This window comes from Chelonia mydas, chromosome 11 (assembly GCF_015237465.2).
Source record: "Chelonia mydas isolate rCheMyd1 chromosome 11, rCheMyd1.pri.v2, whole genome shotgun sequence".
Classification (NCBI taxonomy): Eukaryota; Metazoa; Chordata; order Testudines; family Cheloniidae; genus Chelonia; species Chelonia mydas.
In genome coordinates this window covers 56,708,403-56,729,452 of record NC_051251.2, presented here as the reverse complement: position 1 = coordinate 56,729,452, position 21,050 = coordinate 56,708,403, and the positions used below count along the sequence as shown (strand labels likewise).

Genomic DNA, 21,050 nt, shown 5'->3' with positions numbered 1-21,050 from the left:
TCCTCTCCAGCCTAGAAGTTTGTCTGTTCTTTCAATAGCAGTTATACCACCCACCTCTCTATAAAACTGGAGATAATTTTTTGCAACTTTTCCCATTTTGTGTATTGTCCTGTCCTTCAGTTTTTCACTCTGACAAAATTCAGTGAAACGGATTCCTCCAATAGAAAACTGTCAAAAATTCTGATTTTTAGCTTCTAATTTGGAAGCCATCTTTTTCTCGGAATCAGCTCCTTTTTGAGTGAAAAGTTCAGAATTCATTAATCCATGTTCAAATTTGAAATGTGGAAAAAACCCTCAAATTCTGCGGGAAATGTCTCTATTCAACTCCTTATTGATAGTGATTTGGCATGCATTGATTTCCAGAAATAGAAATTTTCTTCCAGGAAAGAGAGGGAGGGCGAGAGAGAGAGAGAATGGTCTTGTGATTAAGGCAGCTGCCCGGGATTCAGGAGATCTGGATTTAATTCCCAGCTCTACCACAGACTTCCTGTGTGACCTTGGCCAAGTCACTTACATTTCTATTAATGTCAGTGAGTGTTGGCCCTCTGTGCCTTAGCTGGAGATGATAAAATGGGGACAATAATACCCCTGCTCTTGTCTGTCTTCAAGGCAGGAATGGTCTATTACGGTGTGTTTGTATAACACCTAGTACAATGGGGCCCTGGTCTCCCTTGTGACCTGTCGGAGGTACTGGAATACAAATAATAAAGTACAAAATTAAAAAATGGATTCTTACTGACAGTGAAATAGAACTGTAATACTTTCAGAAAATACAAACTAAACAGACAACTACCTGGACAACTTGTGGTGAACTTTAGGCACTAGCCCCTATATCTTCAAAGTGGAATGTGGAAACACTTCGATAAACGGATGATGAGCATGTTATAAATGCCAGGTTGGTTAGATACATACTAGTCACATTAGTCCTAGTCATTTTTAACTGGAGCTGCATGTGATACTTTGGAAACAGGGTTGGAGGCGACTAGTGATTCTCATGCAAGGAGATATCGAACACGATTTATTTTAGGCAACCAGTAGTGCTGGAAAAAAACCCACATCTCTCAGGTGAGAAACTTCTGAGCTCTCCATTGAGCTAACTTCAGTTTCTGTCATTTTGTTGATCTGCAGGGCCTGTTCCTTCATGGAACTGACTCCAATTAGTGAACACTTGTTTCCCACCCTCAGGGAGCACTTTATTTTGTAGGCATGGACAGAGTACTTGCATAACAAAGGAGGAGTAGTTAGCCTTACATAATTTATAAGAGCTGTTCAACTGTACAGGGAGGTTGTGGAATCTCCATCATTGGAGGTTTTAAAGAGCAGGTTAGACAAACACCTGTCAGGGATGCACTAGATAATAGTCCTGTCATGAGTGCAGGGGACTAGATGACCTCTCAAGGTCCCTTCCAGTCCTTCGATTCTATGATTATGTGCTGACAATGGGAGAAGTGGTTGTAATCAGCAGAAAATGTGTAACAAAGATAATTTGAAAGAGAAAAAATGTTCTGATAGGCAGCAGAGCTTCCATTCAGACACCACTGAAGACCTCAGCCAACAGTTTCAGGCTGGTAACAGTTTAATATGAAGTTTCTGGATAAGCAACCAATTATATTTTACAAGAGAGTTTTCATAAGTTAAATAAATGCACAGGATACCGATGTGTAAATAACATCCCAGTGAGGTCCCTGGGAGTACTGTAGTACACCAAGACCGCTTGAATATTTCAGTAGCATGAACCAAAAGAGGAGGGCAGTTCAACAGTTTGGTGAAAGGTGCTTTGTTAGGATACCTGAACCCGGGGTTGCACTGAGCACATGAGCCATTTCAAAGAGGAAAGGGTCTGATCAGGGCGTTGCTGTACTCCAGCAATCCCCTGCCAGCATAATTTAAAACATTTGCCTGTATGGTAATGTCATTTGGGGTGTGATCATTTTATGACATTTTATACTGGCAAAAGCCCGAACGTAGATAATCTAAAACAAAGAAAATCTCACTCCCATAAAAGTGATTTTTCTGGTACAAACTGTGTCTACACCAGGAAGGTTTACCAGTATAGCTCTACTATACTGTACCTGTACACCCTAGAGAACCCCAAAGGTAGTTCTATCTTGTGCTGGGGTGTGAACTGCAATTGGCTAGCCCCAGATTCAGAGGAGCCACCTTTGTCCCCCACCTGCATCTCGTACATCAGGCACAGCTCAGTCATACCCAAAACTGGGGGACCGAGAATATTAATTCTACACTGTTAATCCCTTCAGCTATTTAACAAATGAGGAGTCAAAAAGACTCCTCAGGCATATTAATTTCATCGCCATTCAAACCACAGGAAAGAAACATACGTTAGATGGGGAAGACAAAATCAGTGAAGTAAAAATTACTTTTAGACTAAGTGAATATTCTAAATAGTGAAGGTTAAATACATATTAAATCATTTTGAAAATGTAATGTGCCTTTTCAATAATCAATAATCTTGTAATTAAATATCTCTCTTCATAGATAAAACTGTAATTTATGCAACGATAGGAATCGTCCAAGTTGTATAAAAGGACAATAGGAATTTTATGACCAATAATCAATTCCTGAATACATAAACAATAAAGATAATGCTGCATGATAAGTCTGTCCTGGAGGGCAGGAACAATTATTCTATTTTTATGTACTTTTAACATGAAAAAAACCAAATGACATCAATCTAAACCCACATTTACATGGCACACTTTGGGATAAATCCGGCTCCCTCTTTATGGATACAATGGCCCCCTTGCAATAGAGGCTGATGGAGGTGTGTTGAGTATCTGATGCACACCCACACTGCATGCTAATGGAGCCTTCGTTCATGGGGTCTCCCTGTGTGCTGGACAGCAGCCCTTTGGGGCTACTACTGGACCTACTGCTATGCATATCTATCAGCCATTCCCAGCCACATGGCAGGGAAAGTGCAAGCAGCATCAAGGATATTCCAGATCTCAGGCTGGAGTAGGGACGGTGGTACAATGCTTCTGCCAATCCACAGGCTCGGAGGGAAGTCAGAGCAGATGATTCCTTCCTCTCAAAAACATACCCTGGTTGCTTAGGCTATGCATTAGGGCCAGGATTTTACCTCAGTGAGGTTTGTGGTGAAATCTTGAAGAATCCATACAGGAGGTTGCTCTTTTCCCTTTTCTATATATTAATACACCTATTGACAGATAAAAGCAAGATTCTGCTGAATCTTATACCGTCATTACAACCCTTTAAATTCATCTGGGTGAGATAGTTGCTGCCAGATTGGCACAAATAAAATTCCCGACTCCCACACTTCCAAGCTTCCCTTAATTAACACACTGCAGGTGTACAAGAGTCTTTGATGTTCATGTCCCAGATGAAATGTCACTATTTTAAGAGAGAGAGAGTTGTGACAGAAACTGCTGACTTTCTTCTGACACATACAGTTAGTATATTCATAACCTCCTCCATACTAGAGATGGAAAAATTATAAGGACCTAGTTTTTATACTTAGGAAATTCTCTTCTATCAGGGAAATTCTCTTCTATTATTCCAGTCTCTCCTCATTTTCTCTTTCTACCCCATGCACCTTTTTACTCAATAGATCTGCTCCCTCTATGTACTCAGAACTTATCTGCTGACTATTCAGATAAATCCGTAGTACTTTTTAGGCCTGGTCTACACCGTGGGGGGGAATCGATCTAAGTTACATACTTAGATCTACTTATTGCGGTGTCGTCACTGACACTCTCCCGTTGACTCTGCCTGTGCCTCTCACTCCAGTGGAGTATCAGAGTCGATGGGAGAGTGCTCGGCCATCAATTTATCGCGTCTAGACTAGATGCGATAAATCGACCCCCGGTGGATCGATCGGGTAATGAAGACAAGCCCACAGACATGTTACTGCTGCAGAGTCAACACAGCGCTGGAGAATGAGCTGGGTTCATCAGCACCCATTGTCACCCTGGCAAAGACTGTGCAACAAATGTAGGACTGCCTGGAACAGAGCCAGCAGCAAGACTGTCCCAACGGGGGGAGGGGGATAGCGATAGCTCAGTGGTTTGAGCATTGGCCTGCTAAACCCAGGGTTGCAAGTTCAATCCTTGAGGGGGCCATTTAGGGATCTGGGGCAAAAATTGGAGATTGGTCCTGCTTTGAGCAGGGGGTTGGACTAGATGACCTCCTGAGGTCCCTTCCAACCCTGATATTCTATGATTCTATGAACTGTAGCTACAACCTAGAACTGAGGAAAGGTCTATTGGGCATAGCGAGGAAATCAGGGGAGCAACATGGAATGATAGATTGTGGGTGGTGAATATAATACACAAAAGAGGGAAACAGGAGTGTTTCCTTGAGGAACGGAGAAGAGAAGGTATGTTACAGGGTTCCAGTACCCTAAACTCTGCTATGGGAATTCGGCATACAATTACAGCGTAACTGATGCTGACTCATGTCAGCAGGGAAATTTTATTAACTTCAACCAGGATATGAAAAGGTTTGGAGAATCTCTCTCTGGTGTGGATATTTTGTAAGAATACAGTTTTGTTTATTTTGCTATTCGGTTTTAAGACGGCCAATGTCTTCAGTGCTACACTGCCCATCAAAGACTGACCCTAAACTCGCTATTTGCCTAGGTGCTGGGAGGGAGCACAGGGTGGATTATACTGGCTGTACATTTCTGAGGGGTGGAGTTTATGTATTGTTGTTTTGGTCTTTTATTATCCTAATCCCCTTTTCCATTGTCCCCTATCCTGAGTTCCCCGTGCCTAATAAAGCCCCCTAGGAATTGTGACAGATATTTTATTTCTGTGTGCTCTGACACTCCACTGTATGTGACTGCACGTTAAATATTTTCCCAAGGGACAAGCCCTTTCTGTTCTCTGCACTAGGACAGTTTTCCTTGGGTGAAGGCACCAGGAGCCATGATAGTGAATGCAGAACTCATAACCCTGTGGAAAAAAAAAGGGAGAGGACTGAAGCCACACCCAGGGCTGGAGTTACAAAACTTGGGAGGATTTTTAGACTGGCAAACTGTAACTAACCAGTAGGAATTCAGCCAGGGCACCTGAGCTACTCTCGTAAAGCATTCCATTGGAGTTTTACTGGTCATGGGTTCTCAGCAGTTCAGTTATTCTTTTCACCTAAAACCAGAGCATCCCAGGCTATCCTGCAGCATCATGCTGAGACAGTGGTTCACTACAAACTCACAGTTTTGCCCACTGAATCTTACATTGCTTTGTGCAGGACCCAGGTTTTTCTTGGGGTTCTTCCACCCAAATATGGACCAGACTGTCCAAAACAGGAGCTGCTGGCCCATAATGACTACTAGCGTTTAATGTATATTTTGATGTTAACTTTTTAAATGGATAGGATAGTTTTGCCAATGATTTGTCAACCCCTTTATGTTTTCTTGGTTTTTAAAGCTATACAACTAGACACCTGTTTAGGCAGGCTGGTGCTGTTTAAAAATCTCGACAGCTCATTTGTGATCTGATACTAAAATTGGTATCTACAAACAACAGATCAACACCACAATAATCTGATATGCTCAATCCCTCGATTCTAAAGATGGCCTCATGTGAAGAGGCTTTTTGCAAAGTAGTTTTATACTGAATGTAGCTGTCTAGTTAATTTTACCAGGTGCTTGTGAAACAGAAAATGCCATATGGAGTATATCTGTTCCTCATTTCTCAGTCTATTCATGACTGTTATCATATCATATATGCTATATTACTATATACCTGCCCAATATATATTGTAATATCAGATCTATAGTCTTTTGTAATGTGGCTTACCACCCAAAAGGCACATCATTAGATTTCTAATCAGCTCTGGCTTAGCTCAGTCAAAGAAAGCCAGGCTGGGAGAAGGTTTTTCCACTTCGTCAAATGGCATTTCACAATATGCCACCCTCTGTTCATGGTCCCCTGATTCTCAAATGTCTCCCTTTTTAGTCCCACAATTACCAACGTCGCACACACATTTGATGGCCCTTTACTCAGGTTGTTGAAAATTACTTACATAAAAAAACAGAATCATGGAACTGAGTCTAAAAAAATTGTAATTTACACTAAAGGAGGGAGTCTGTCACAGGGTGAAACTGGCCCTTTAAAAGGCCAGAGCACCTTTAGCTTTAGGGTAGGAGAAGACCCTTCTCCCAGCAATGCTCATTGCCCCCGCCCCTCCTTCCGGGTCTCCAAACGTCCTGACAGCCAGGCTATATAAGGGATGGAGCATCCCCTAATACTTCAGTTCCTTCCACCACAATGCCAGAGAACAATAAGCAACTAGGACTCTGACAAAGAGGGGAAGATGGGTGAGGAGTGTGAATATGCAGAGCCATCTTGAAGGACTCCAGTTACAACTAAGTAACTTTCATCTCTTCAAGTGGCTCTGCAGATTTCCACTTACAGGATAGATTGATAAGCAGTGCTGAAAATAATGTGCAGGCGGGGACGGAATCCTAACTGAAGAGAGACTGCAGCACAGCTCCACCAAATTCAACATCTGTCCTAGAGGCCAAATCCAAAGCATAATGCTTAATGAAAGTGTTAACAGAACTCCAGGTAGCAGCTCTGCAAATCTCCACAGGAAGGACATGTTTAAGGCAAGCAAAAGAGGATGACAGAAAAGGGCAGGACAGAGGGTGCACAAGTACTTTGAGGATGGAGAAAAAGGATAAATGAGTTAGAGGGTAAAGATATACTGGTAGTATGGAAAAAAACCAACTTTGGTGTTGCTCATCAAATGGCTGGTGTTCTTATTTAAGATCTAGATACTGTAAGATGTCACCTAAATTCCTTGGCAACAATGGAGTTACAAGGGGTATAGAAGTTATTCTTGCAATCATGCTTCAATATACCAAATGTCCCCCTGGCAGTATGCTCTGCCTCTTTCCATTGTCCACTCAGTAGCATGCCAAGCAGCATCACCAGGCTTCCTGCCTATCAGTGGGAATAAGACGTTAGATGTAAATAAATGCAAAAAGAAAGCCATGTTAGAATAATGCCCGACATATTTCTATTTTTGCCTCTTCCAATAAATCCTAGAGATTCTTGTAAAATAAATCTTAATTCAGATTAAGATGGTTTTACTATAATGCCAAATGTCCATTAAAAATGTCCAGTCTGCATATTATAGGACTTGGAATAAGGATATGAATGGCCCCTATTGCTTCACGGGGATCAGTGGAGACTCCCTGGCTGTGTGATACAGCCTGTCATTAGGATCCAGCTGCTTCTGAATTATTCAGTAATCATTGTCAGATATGCCTCTTTTTTTTCTGAAAGAAAAGTTGTACCTCAGAGAGATGCTAGATTTAGTTTAATGTGAATGAAGGAAAAGGAAGTACATGGCTGTCTGTGGTTCCATATTCATTGCGAAAACCTAGCTTTTATCTCTGCAAGTAGCCCGGGACTGCACAGCTGGCTTCTGCCACCAAAGGCAGAAAGCTGGACACTTGCTGTCCTTGCAAGCAATAGAAGGCTGATTACTCAGGGCTCCGCTGTCACAAATGACAAGAGTATAATTAAGAGAAAGGTAATTCTTGGCAACATTCTCTAGACGAGCCATTTGAGCACTGTTTAATTACATTAAAAATACTTTCCCCAGAAGCTAACATTAATTATTCCACATCATAAAAGCTACCCCCTTCTCCATGCTCACATCACAAAAATGTGAACCAAGTACAGGCTGAGCAGATTTCTGAGACACAATGGGAAAGCTGCAGATAAGATGCATGCATGTCTGTGTCTGACGAGATGACATCATGGATTCCGCTCTCACTGAGAATGAATTGCATCTGCAAGTTAATAATTCTATGCCTTCTGTCTTCAACAAGCTCTCTCTTTAATATATCTAATCGTTTAAATACAGGTGAATTAGCAGATTCACTGATGGGTAGCTGATGAAATGGTCCCTGAAAATCTAACCACCCAACATACCAGACCCTGCTTTGACAAATATATAAGCCAGAAGCATGGGGGAGACACACAAATTAATATTTGGAAACCTGAATAGGACAGCATAATCTTTTGGCAGCAGCAGTAACATATTAAGGTGGGTGGCAGCATGAGTCTATGAAAATTGAAAACAGTTTAGTGCACAGCTTGGTTTAAAATAATTTGGTTTTTCTTCTGAATAAAAAGGGTATATGCCACTATCTTCATATTCAGAATGCTTCATTTACAAAATAAGTCATGGGCATACAAAATACTTTGCTATTTAATCATCCATAAGCAGGCAAGTATTTGATATTGCTGTTAATAGGCTTCATATTACATTCATCAACAGAGGAACAGATACCCTAATAAAGTATGATAGGTACAGGGAGACAAATGTATCCCAGGTATAATTGTTGACTTCAACAGAGTTACACTAGGAATTCATTTGGACCAGCACAAACAACTTCGAGCTTTGCTTAGATGACTTAACAACCCCTCTGGATAGTGGGCCTGATCCTGCAGCTCTTACTTGGGTAAAAATCTCACTAAAATCTGTGCTATTTTTGTTTGAGTAAGGAGCACAGGTTCAGGGCCACAGTTTGTGGTGTTTTCTGTAGAGCAGGCTGTATCAGAAAGGTAATCAAACTTTGTCTAGAACACACACTAGAGTCCTTATTTTTAAACCATTCTCAAAATTCACAGGTGTGACAACTCAATAATTGATTCTGAGATTCACCCAATCAGTGTCACTGAAGCACCCACTGCATCCACCGGAGAGCTACTGGGACAGTACATCAGAGGATGCAGTGGGAGCAAAAGGAGAGGGGGCTACTTCAACAGTGAATAAGAGGCCCCCGGAGAGACGGCAACTGTATGAAGGGACGAGGAAGCAGTAAAAAGGAGACCGAGCAATTGGTGCGAACCAGACTGAAGGAGCAGAGGGAGCAAAGGAGCCTGTGGTGTGTAGGGAAGAGGTGCAGCAATGGCTGGGAGGAAGAATAAGACGGGAGAATGTCTAGCACTGTGTGAGAACTGCAGCAGCAATGGAGGAAGTCTGACAAGAGAGAGAGAAGCATCAACACTTTGGGGAAGGCAGCACAAAGCCATATGAAAAACTCCATTCAGAGAACATTAGGGCTGAACAGGGAAGTGCTCGAATATCAGAAAATACTGAAGAAAAAGTTACGAGCGCCTGAAAAAAGGGGGTTAGAATTGAAACTGCTAAGCAATCTTAACTGAAGTGGTGGTGCTGCTCCCACACAATAAAATTAACAATTCCACCAAGTGGGTCTTGTGAGCGTGGTTTACCCTGTGTAGCCATTGGAACGCCCAATGAAATTCTGAGCACAGAATTTGCTGTTACCTGTTTATTTTGCTGGAACTTAAATAAGTACAGAAAGGGAAATATAGGCACAGAGAAGTTAAGTGCTTTGCCCCGTGTCACACAGGAAGTATAGTGAGAGAGCTGTGACTAGAAACCAGAACACCTGAAAACCATTCCTGTGCTTCAGCTGCAAGAACATCTGTCGATTATTTATGTTGTGTACATTCACCATCTAAATGTTTCTGACATAATGTGTCTGACATTATTTTGCATGACATGAAACCTGATAAGATGCAGCCTCTGAGGGTAGGTCAATACAAGTTGCAAATAAGGCTCTCTCTCGACTTATTAGGCTGCTACTGAGTTGCATAACCTATTTCTACAAACACTTTTATGTTATGGCAAATAGTTTGTCCTCCTAAAGGGTATTATTAATATGTAATTAAGTTTATATAAAATAAGAAAGAAAATGTTGTATTATTTTGGTTCATTCTTATTAAGTACCTCCTAGAAGTACCCCAGACATTTTTAAACAAGAAGAATGCCCACAGTGGTCATTTTTATAAAATACACATTGATCTTAAACTCTATTTAATGATTTTGCTAAAGGTGATTTTCTTAATGCATCCCTTTTGCCTCTTTGCATACAAAGCTTACCTATTTCAATAAGTGTTTATGAATAAATACATTAATTCAATATGCCTTTACCTCACTAGTCTAGGAAAAGGCTATTAATCATCTAACACACATAAGAATACAACAGTACCAGCTACTGCTTATGGGTAACCCATGAAAACCTCCAGGCAGAGCAGACTATTGCTGAGTATATCATTGCTCCTAACAACAGACAGATCCTAAGAAGTATCCTTACACTGATGTTTTAACATATATTCTCTAGTTAGATCAGCTCATCCAGTTTAAAGAAACTCTGACTTTTTGTTAGCTACTGTACAGTATTTTTTAGTTCTTAAATGATTATATTCATATCTAATCACAAATCTTTTTATGGAACACCATTAAGAACAGACAGATGGATGAGGCTGCTGATTTGGGCGGGAGAGGGTTTCTGGTCTCTTTCTAAATAGACCCTTAAATGATGCTTACATGGAGGCATGAAGAAATGAGTCAGTACTGAACAAAAGATACAAGCAGTAAAGAATGAATAGGTTTGTTATTTGCAGGGTCACTGATTTCCAGTGCTCAGCAGAAAAAAAAATCAAAATGACAACTGACTGCCTGAAATTTGACATCTGGTGCAGGGCAGAAAATAGCCAAGTCTTCCAGGACATGACTTCATTGCTGAACCTGTCCTACCTCAGAGTGAAAAAGGTGTCTCCCACTCACTTGCACCACTGGATACTAAGCTACAGATCAATTTACACTGTTCATCTTTTAAGCACATTACCAAATGGTTTGGACTTTCAGAAATGAAAAGCAGCTTTGATGTTAAAAAAAAAAAGAAAAGAAAAAAGAAACATGGCAATTAGTTCATAACCCGGATTAAATGATTTTGGTAGCCTTTAAAATAAACCATGTGCCCCAGCTGGTTTACTCAGAAAAACAGCTACTGCATATGCATGGAAATTACATTTTGTAGGGAATCTCTCTCTCATACTCTAAATCTATCTTTATTAATCCTGGCTGAACCTCAAAAGTTTGAAAGTTCAGTTTTGATAAGCATCTAAAAGTTCAAATGTGTATAGGAGAACAGAAACTGCCGTCCTGGATCAGAACAGCAGTCTATCTAGTCCAGTATCCTGTCTCCATAAGTGGCCTGTGCCAGGTGCCTCAGAGGATGGAGTAAAACCCACATAATGGAACCCAAGCAATAATATGCACACCAAGGCTGTTCCTTTCTTAAATCCAAGCAGTCTGTGCTAGGCTCACACCCTGAAGCATGAGGTTTACATCTCTTATAGATTTTTTCTATCTAATGCAACTGAAGATATTCTTATTATTCATATAAATGTCTGATCTTTCTTTTCAGCCAATCTGAGCTCTTGGCCTCAATTATGCAGTGTGTAAAAGTCTCATTTCCTTCCACCAGTTTTAAATTTGATGTCTTTTAGTTTCATAGGGGGTCTTCTTAACTGAGCCTATAATGCTCCTATTACTCACTTTGCCTCCTTTTTATGGCTGGCTAAAATGCATACTGAACCTCACTCATCATCCAGCCCCACCCTAACACTTTCATTCCCACCAGAAGTGACCCCTCTCCCCTTTCTAATTCCCCAAACTCTCCTTTCCCACCACTATTTTCTGCACTGTTTCCTCTTAAGAACATGTGTATCCTCTCTCCAATGGGTCAAAGTGTATCACTTACTGCAGTTTTGGTTAGCACTCTCAAGCTACCCTCTCACTCGCATCTGTAACAAGAAACTCTGCAGAAAATGACATTTACTGCTTTCAGCTCGTCGACTTTGAAATGAAAGTAACAGGGAGTGGCACGCCAGGATCTCAGAGTCTACTACCTCTGATACCCCATTTAAACAGAAATAGAGGGAGGGAGCATCTCTGAAGGCAGGAGAGGACAGAGTTTAGTCTGTGCAAAACAGGCTAGAGAATGGTAGTTGTGGAGTGGCGATTTATCTGAACATCAACAAGTGTTTGCTTAAGGGAATGGACAAACGAGAGTCCTCCTCTTCCACTCTCCCAATGTCTGTTGTGATTTCACAGGATTCCATCTTTGGCCAACTCCTCTTATTGTTTCATATTATCTCTGGATCATCTCATCCACTCTCAAGAGCTCAGCTACCATCTCTACTTGACCATTTGTGACTTGTCAATATAGAAATGGTAACTGAAGCCTTATGAGTGGATGAGATCACAGAGAGATCGGGCTTTTGCCACAGAGAGGGGAAGGACTCACTTTCACCAATCTCCTGACCCAAACATTCGTTTCAGATATCTATCTTTGGTAATTATATGGCCCCCAGTTTCTGTAATGCCTCACGATATTTTAAATGTATTTATCCTCACAAGACCCCGTGAGGTAGGGAAGTGCTATTATCCCCATTTTACAGATGCAGAACGGAGACACAGAAAGACTAAGAGCTTGTCTACGCTGCCCCGCACTTCAGACTATGAGTGTGTGAACAGTAGTGTCTGAAAAGGAATCCATTAATGCAAACTTGGAACTTTTTAGTTCACACCTACAGCGTCCACCTGGGGAAGTTACGGTGCAGCACTGTGGTACACACTGCTATTCACACCTCCACAGTCTGAACTGCGGGGCAGCGTAGAGATGCTCTACTTGATTTCTCCCAGGACTCACCTGAAGACTGTGGCAGAGCAGGGAATTGAACCCAAGTCTCAAGGTAGTGCTGGACCATGCCTCCTCTCGTTCAGGTTCAGATAAATCCCTGCCACCCAGTTTGACGTGCAATTGGAAATAATTTATAAATCCCATTAAAACAAAACATTGTCTTAACATAACTTTATATTACCAAGATATAGTCAATCCATGACTTTGACCATCCAATTTACACACTGTAATTCACTGTTTCCTGCTTGTCTATCCTTGCCTGAGGTGTGCACAATTTAATGAACTGTGCTTTCTTTTCTGTTTGGGAAGTGCTAAGTACGCTGTGTGCGCCACTAGAAATAAATAATAATGTCTTACCAGACATAGTTTGCTCGTAACAGTGTTTGATTAGGATTTCTTCTTTTCAAAAGACAGGGGGCTTTTTAGTTCTAGGAAACATGGGCAGTTCCATCAATTTATCATGCTGATTTCACTCCCCTCTATACTTCCCTCCCCCCACCCCCATTCAGAGGTATACGAGCCTCCTGTAGTTCTAACATGGTGTCCTTCAATGGGCTCCAGACTGATTCTATAGATTCATATAGACACAAGCCCAAAACTAAACCTAGGAAGCAAACACCCTCAAGCTTTGGACAAGTCCATCATTAGAGCCAAACTTTGGGTCTTGGATTCATCTCTATATTTTACGTGTTTATTTATTTTGTCTTTCAGCCTGGTCAAATCCATTTTTCTTGTTGTTTTATCTGCCCCTTTACTCCTATATTGTGATATTAAGTCCTACCATGTAGTAGTCATTACGAGAGCTGTCTGAAATTTTTCTAACAAATAGTTTAGTTGATGAAAATGTTGTTTTGGTTGACTCAAAACTATTTGCAACCTGGATACAAATAGGTTCAGCCATTCACAATATGGCCAGGAGGAGGAGGAGGAGGAGGAGGAAGTAGTACTATTGCTACCCTCTTATAACCTTTAGCCCAATGGCTAGGTCACTCACATGACATATGGAAGACCCAGGTTCAATTCCCTGCTCTGAAACACACCCAAAGTAGATTTGATTTGACTTGAATCACATTTTTCTCCATTTTTTGGAACTGCAAACAAACCGGAAAAATCAGTTATTTGCCCAGCTCTCAATGTTACACATTTAGTTCCCACACTCACTTCCTGGATTTAAACTTCTCATTCTGATTTAGCATCCTTTAGCATGCTCCTACCAGTACAATGGTAGCCCCTTCCAGCTAATTGAAGTTACAAGTCAATAACTCCCCTTTAAATTCAATCTTTACTGCTTACCTTCAGCACAGTGATATTCCATGCAAAACTTTCAATGGCTTTGCTTAGTTTTCTTCCTTTCAAACCTTCCTTTGCCCCAAGGTTATGAAGTTCTTCATGGAATTCCATGCCTAAAACATGGATTGGTACATGATTTAGTTCATAATTCAGTTATACTGCAATGTAATTTTTACTCAAACCTGGCGATCCCCAGACCTCCCCACACCAGTTACTTCCTGAATTTTCATTTTATTTCCTCCCATCCCTGCCTCTCAAGAACCTGATGCTCATCTTTCAACTGCAGAGGACTGGGTGCAAAAAAATATTTTTTTAAATCCCAGTTGACAAAAGAAGTTTTACCACCAATCTAAAACAATATAGTCCTGTTTATTGTTTAATCCTCTATTTCTAATATTCACCTTCCACCTTTAGGACTCCATGTTTGTTCCTTTATTTTGCTGTGTGCTGTCACAATCATTGGTAGACAGTGTGAAGCAAGGTTATGAACCCACATTTCTCCAACGACTCTGCCTTTATTCTGCATTGCTGGCAAGATCACTGGTCTTTGTGTCTCCCTTCCCCCATTGTCTCTGTCTTCAACAGACAGGTTCATGTCTTGGAAGGAAACTCAACAGACACGAAAGATATCTGTTTAGCACAGTGCACCAGGATTTAGATTCACAGCTTCTCATTAATCTTAATAGGAGTCATAGAGAAACAACCTAGCACTTCACACTGATAAATTATTTCATAAACTCTACACTGTCTGTCACGGGATACGATTCTTGCGGCCTGTGGAACAGCAATTTTGAACCACAGCCTTCAGAATCCTGTTACATTTCACTGCCAGTTTCTGTGGTAAATATTTGTCAGAGCCATTGCTGTCCATAAAAGTTCAGAACGTCTAAGCGCACACTTCACCCTTCAGATGTATATTTAGTTATGGAAATTAGAGATGGAAAACCTCTTAATGGGGCCATTTAGGCCAGTGGCTCTCAAGGATTTTCATACTGTGTGACATTTCCAGAGTGCAAGCAAGGGTTAAGGGACAAAATGAAAACAAACCCACCTTAATACAGTGAGTGTGGCTGCTTGGTTACAGCCCTTCAATTTGTACCAGTGTTGTTAATTTCCTCTCCTAGGAAATTTGACTTTATTAGTACCAAATTACCCCATAATGCCTGCAGCCCCCACTGCTCTAATAAATCAAGCTCAGTCTGCAGTTGTTTGGTTAGTCTTCCTGTCTGTTTCCTACATCTCCAATTCTGGTGTAATTCCCTAATTTAAACTCTGCTGAATTGACAACAAAGAAGCATCCAACAAGGAATGACAAAAAACTTTGCAGAGTGAGCAAAGAGGGGCTAATTAATTAATTATTTCTGCAGATTAAAAAAGCCTCCTGAAAGCCTGAGAAAGTCCTGGAATGGGCTTAAGCTAACAGGAAGCAACATTGCCAAAAGACTGACAAATGCTTCCCCCTATGACTGAAGAGGCTTTGCAGAGCACCAAGAAGGGTTATAGATGACAATTTGGGAAACTGGTCCTGTCTGGGCAAGGAGACTGGCAGTCAGGGGCAGACACTGGGAAAAGGAGGGGGTACAAGTTGGAGAGGAGAGGACAGAAAGGGTCACATTTGGGAGGAATGGGCAGAAAAGTCTGTATCCACTAGAGAATATTCTTCTCCAGAGCCTGGAGTGGAAACCATGATTTCTGAGACTCATCATTCCTCTGCTTTCAGCACAAAATTGTGAAACCCACTGGCAAAGTGTCTCATCCCCCACTAAGGATTGTCCACATAGAGCATTACAGCCTATTACTGGTGTCATAAATAGAAAGGGAAGGGTAAACCCCTTTAAAATCCCTCCTGGCCAGAGGAAAACTCCTCTCACCTGTAAAGGGTTAAGAAGCTAAAGGTAACCTCGCTGGCACCTGACCAAAATGACCAATGAGGAGACAAGATACTTTCAAAAGCTGGGAGGAGGGAGAGAAACAAAGGGTCTGTGTGTCTGTCTTTATGCTGCCTTTGCTGGGGATAGACCAGGAATGGAGTCTTAGAACTTTTAGTAAGTAATCTAGCTAGGTACGTGTTAGATTATGATTTCTTTAAATGGCTGAGAAAAGAATTGTGCTGAATAGAATAACTATTTCTGTCTGTGTATCTTTTTTGTAACTTAAGGTTTTGCCTAGAGGGATTCTCTATGTTTTGAATCTAATTACCCTGTAAGGTATCTACTATCCTGATTTTACAGAGGGGATTTATTTACTTCTATTTACTCCTATTTCTATTAAAAGTCTTCTTGTAAGAAAACTGAATGCTTTTTCATTGTTCTCAGATCCAAGGGTCTGGGTCTGTAGTCACCTAGGCAAATTGGTGAGGCTTTTTACCAAACCTTGTCCAGGAAGTGGGGTGCAAGGTTTTGGGAAATATTTGGGGGGAAAGACGTTTCCAAACAGCTCTTCCCCAGTAACCAGTATTTGTTTAGTGTTGGTAGCGGCCAATCCAAGGACAAAGGGTGGAACATTTTGTACCTTGGGGAAGTTTTTGACCTAAGCTGGTAAAGATAAGCTTAGGAGGTTTTCATGCAGGTCCCCACATCTGTACCCTAGCGTTCAGAGTGGGGGAGGAACCTTGACAACTGGTATCAGTTACTCTGTTAGCTATCTGAGGTCTGTGCAGTGGATCTAAAAGTTCCATTTGATGACCAATGTAGGTGCTAACATGATGCCAAATGATGCAATTTCTTTTACTTAGTTTGCTTTTTAGGAAATTACACATACAAACCAAAAAATCCTCTATTAAAAGAACATCATTAAGGTGGCAAAGTCAAGCACGCAGAAGTTACGAAGTGCCTCTGCAACCTTAATTTGGCCCTCTTGTACGCATTATGATAGTCTTTAATTATTTGATCATTCACTATTTTTCCACAGGACCTTCCCTCATTCAGGGCATAAGATGGACCTGCTCTGGGGGTGTATTTGGGATTTTGTAGGAGGAGATTTGCCTCTATCACTTAATGTTTCATTTCTTACAGAAGTTGGGAAGTGTGTAGTAAAGAAGCAGGCAATTGCAGGAAGACAAAAGAATGATCTCATCATGAAGGCAGTTGAAGGATGCCCCGAGAATTGGATTCTATCCCTACCTGAGCCACAGAGTTCCTGTGTGATGCTGGACAAGTCACTGAAACCAAACGTTTCACAGGTGCCTACTAACTGTATTTCACATTTTCTGGGTGTCTCACTTGAGAACCTGGGGTCTGATTTTCAGAAATGCTGAGCACTCATAGCTGTAACTGAAGTCAATGGGAGCTGTGCTCTGTAAATATACAGTGCTATATAATGCTAAGGACTCTGCAAAACCAGGTGCCAGGCCTCTAAAATTGAACACCAAATGAGTGGATACTTTTGGCCTTAAACTGCCTATGCCTCAGTTCCCCAGATGTAAAACAGACATAAGATCCCCTCACCACACAAGGATATTTAGAAAATTAATCAACGTTTGTGAAGCATTCAGATGCTATAGTAATGAGCACCACAGAAACAACCACAAGAAAATTAATAATTCTGTCTTCAGAGCAGGCTTTGAACAGTGTGCAGTAAATAAAACCTGGGGCCACACACTGAATGAGGAGAAAACAAAATATTGGACAGCTGCTCATTCAATGAGCACCACCCAGTCTGTGTACTCAATGAGGCAGGGGTCCTGCGGAAAAAATGGTAGTGGTCATGTAATTAAAGACTGGATCATAATGCATACATGCCGGGGGGGGGGGGGGGGGGGGGCTGGGGGGGGAGGGGAAGAATTAGAGTTGCACAGGCTGCCCTGGAGCAGTGAAAAGGGAACTTGGGCAGGGTGGAGTATCAGATCCATGAAATGTAGTAGGAAATAAAGGCCTGACTATATTACAGTTAAACTCCCATGGCTGGCACATCTCAGCTGATTCAGGCTCTCAGGGCTCAGGCTAAGGGGCTATTTAATTGCAGTGTATATGTTTTGGCTTGGGCAGGAGCCCAAGCTCTAGGACCCGAGTCTAAGTATATACACTTTAATTAAACATCCCTTTAGCCCAATACCGAATCAGCTGACATGGGCCAGCCGTGGATTTTTAATTGCAGTGTGGACATACCCTAAGGGATTGACCCCTCCTGTTTTACACACAGAGTTCACAATTATAAACTCCTCTCTAACTTCCACACTCTTTCTTTGATGTGCACAAGTAGCTCCTGCTAACTTCATTCAGAGTAAAACACAGGCACAGAGTGGGAGATGGATCCTAAAAAGTAGAGTAGTCAACGCAGAATCCACTCATAAATCACAACTGATCATTCCAGCAAAAATATTAGCTGTGAGCAGCTATGGTACATTACTCCAGAACAAACCTGCTAAGTTCCACTTAATTTCCCACTAATTTTAAGGCTATTTTTGAAGTCTCTGGGCCCCATTCTGTTTCTGGTTATTTCAATAGAGTTACTCCAGATCTAAACTACTGTAAGTGAGAGAGCATCATTTCACACCTCTGACTTTCCTGTTGAGGATTTTACTGTGTGTATATTTCTATGATACTGGAAATGGTTAATAATTATTTTCGGCAGTCTCCTTCATTCAAGGTTGTCCCAGCTTGACAGCCCAGCTCAAGTGATGATTTTGACTAAAATATATATTTAAATAAACAAATCCCATGCCCATCTGATGGAAGCCACAATTCAGAAGGTTCACAGGGGGAACAATTTTCTTTATGCTCTATGGAAATAATGGAATGTATATGGATTTAAAGACGTTAATGAAAATTAACATTTGTTAGGGACACATTTGAAAAATAAAACAGTCCCACTGGTGGTTCTAAATGGCTGAAATAGGCTACAACCTTAGCACAGCAGCCAATTCTGAGTCTCAGTTCTGGTGACCAACCACAAGAGTGCTGAAAAGTGATATGATTGTCACTCTACTGGCGAGGCCTGGAAAGAGTAGTTTGGATTTCAAGCATGGGGCAAAGGCAAAAACCAATTTCCACCCTGCTCTTATATTAGGTGAACAAATCAGTAGAATGTTATTGTTAAACCATTCTATGAAATTTTTCTCTACTAAAGATGGAGGAATTAAAGTAATTTATTACAGGGCATTAATTATATTGTTTATTTAAGGAGTGTAATAGACATACGTGGCTCTGGCCTCAGTAGTTTACCAATCCAAAGGCTCCTGCCTGCAAGTACTTATCATAGACAGTAGTGTTTACTGCAGTATGTAGTGTTATTGAAGACCACTTATCAGACTCCAGCTGAAAGCAAAGACTACATTCAGTTGTGAGTGTTTGCAGAAGTGGTCCCTAAGGTCTTGTCCATATTAGAAAAGTTGGAATGGTGTAACTAAATTGTAAAATAAGCATTTAATTGAAGGCCAGAGATGCTTCTCCCCTTTGTACTCCGCTCTAAGAAAAACTATGGCATTCCGTTTCTACCACCTTCATAATGTGTATAGACTTACAACAAGGTATAGAGTTACAACAATGCATACAGAGAATACAACAAAATTACCTGCTTTCTGACACTGAACAATCTTGTCATGAATGGTGTCTGCTGTTTCAATAAGAAACCTGCTCTCCTGAATCATCTGTCAGAAAACAAATGGAAACCAAGTTGCTATTACCAGGCTTAAATATCTAGCTCTCAGACAAGTATTAAGAAGGTACCATTTAAAAAGAGCTCTGCTGTGTAAGTAAGACTAAAAAGATTATTATCAGTCAATCATATCAGATCTCCCAATTCTGTGTCAAGGTAAATGACAGTTGCTCAGGAAATGTTTTGTTGCAGAAGTCAGAGAACAGCTGTTTTACATCAGACAGACATAATTTTAAGCAACATAAAGGAAACAGAAGTGGTGTCAATAGAGAACAGAGCTAGCAGACAAACACTAACTTAAATCTACGATTGTATTTGAAAATGAAGCCTTTCCGTGCTTACTAGGTTTTTGGTTTTTTATTTGAATGAAATCAAAGAATTAGAATTATGGCCCTTCAGAGTAAATACCTAGCAAAAACATGTATTGACCCATTAAGGGCCCTGCATCAGGAAGGTATTTAAGCCCATGTATAACTGTAAGCACTTGAGTAGTCCAAATAACGTCATTGTTTGTTTTTCTCTTTGGAGGAATTCAGAGAACAAACTCTGCAGCTCAACTATAGTACTCAAGAGTTAAAAAGATTTAACAAACCAGCCAGCCAACAAAAAGTAGTTGACTTCAGTGGGAATACTCATATCTTTAAAGTTATACATGTTCAAGTACCTTCCTGGATTTAGGCTGTTGTAAGAGGAAAATACATAAACCAACATCCATCAGCCATGTAGTAAATGCTCTGAGCCACTCTTCTTGCCATCTTCAGTGAAACTGCATTTCTTCTTTCATGCTTGCAAACCTTCCAAAAAGTTTCAAAAGCCCAGTCAAGCAACCAAGTTGTTTCAATGCTAACTTTTGCAAAAATTGTGAGATGTGGCATGTGTATCTGTTACAGGAAGGAAGAACATGTACAAAGATAAAACACATAGGTTTGCATATAATCTTATTCTTACTGGTATAAATCAAGAGTAACACCACTGAAGCCAATTGAGTTAAAACAGCATAAAACTGATATAAATGAGATAAGAATCAAGCAGATAGTTCCATAGTTTTACATCCTGCTGTTACATAAGTTATGATATGCAAACTTGGCCCAAATGCTGCAACTGTTTTTTTTTTTTTTTTTTAAATTCCTGTGTTCAATTGTGTGAAATATGAAAGAATTTATGTCCTGATCCTGCACCATTGACCTCAATGAGGATCTTGCGTCTGACGTCAGTGGGCATAGAACCAGGACTTTACAGAGAGGCTCATCAATCAAATATTCCCCTGTTCCTCTCACTCTAGACTATCCCATGCAGCACAAAATCTCACTTTCACTACACACTTGAAGCATTTGAGCATTTCATGCATTTTAGAGCTGCACAGAGCACTAAGTATACGAGGCAGCATATGTGGGCAATTTACATGTATGATTTAAGGAAATTTTTTTTGTCAAATAAAGCCTGCAATCTACATGAAACCTAGCATTCTCTAGACCTGAGAAAATATGACTTTTTTATTAGAAGTTATTTACTGTTTTCAAATATGGAAAACAGTTGTCCTTATGCACCTTTAGAATTAATAGTATGTTGAATAAGACTAAAGATATCATTAAACTTAATATCCCTAAAGCAGGTGAAAAAAAGGCTTGGGAGAGAACAGAGTTAAGTT

General features: G+C 40.7%; 1 protein-coding gene and 1 long non-coding RNA gene across 2 annotated transcripts in view; one reads left to right on the top strand and one right to left on the bottom strand.

The window, feature by feature from the left end:
* The window catches only part of PLCL1 (phospholipase C like 1 (inactive)), a 306,728-nt gene that overhangs the window by 29,583 nt on the left and 256,095 nt on the right, over positions 1-21,050 (bottom strand). The window contains exons 4-5 of the mRNA XM_007071869.4: positions 19,319-19,394; positions 13,811-13,920 (exon numbers count right to left, since the gene is read on the bottom strand). Of these exons, the coding sequence (XP_007071931.2) occupies positions 13,811-13,920; positions 19,319-19,394 (186 nt within the window). The remainder of the gene's footprint in view (positions 1-13,810; positions 13,921-19,318; positions 19,395-21,050) is intronic.
* The window catches only part of LOC122462404, a 43,542-nt gene that overhangs the window by 13,514 nt on the left and 8,978 nt on the right, over positions 1-21,050 (top strand). The window contains exon 2 of the long non-coding RNA XR_006284931.1: positions 16,822-16,988. This is a non-coding gene — a long non-coding RNA (uncharacterized LOC122462404). The remainder of the gene's footprint in view (positions 1-16,821; positions 16,989-21,050) is intronic.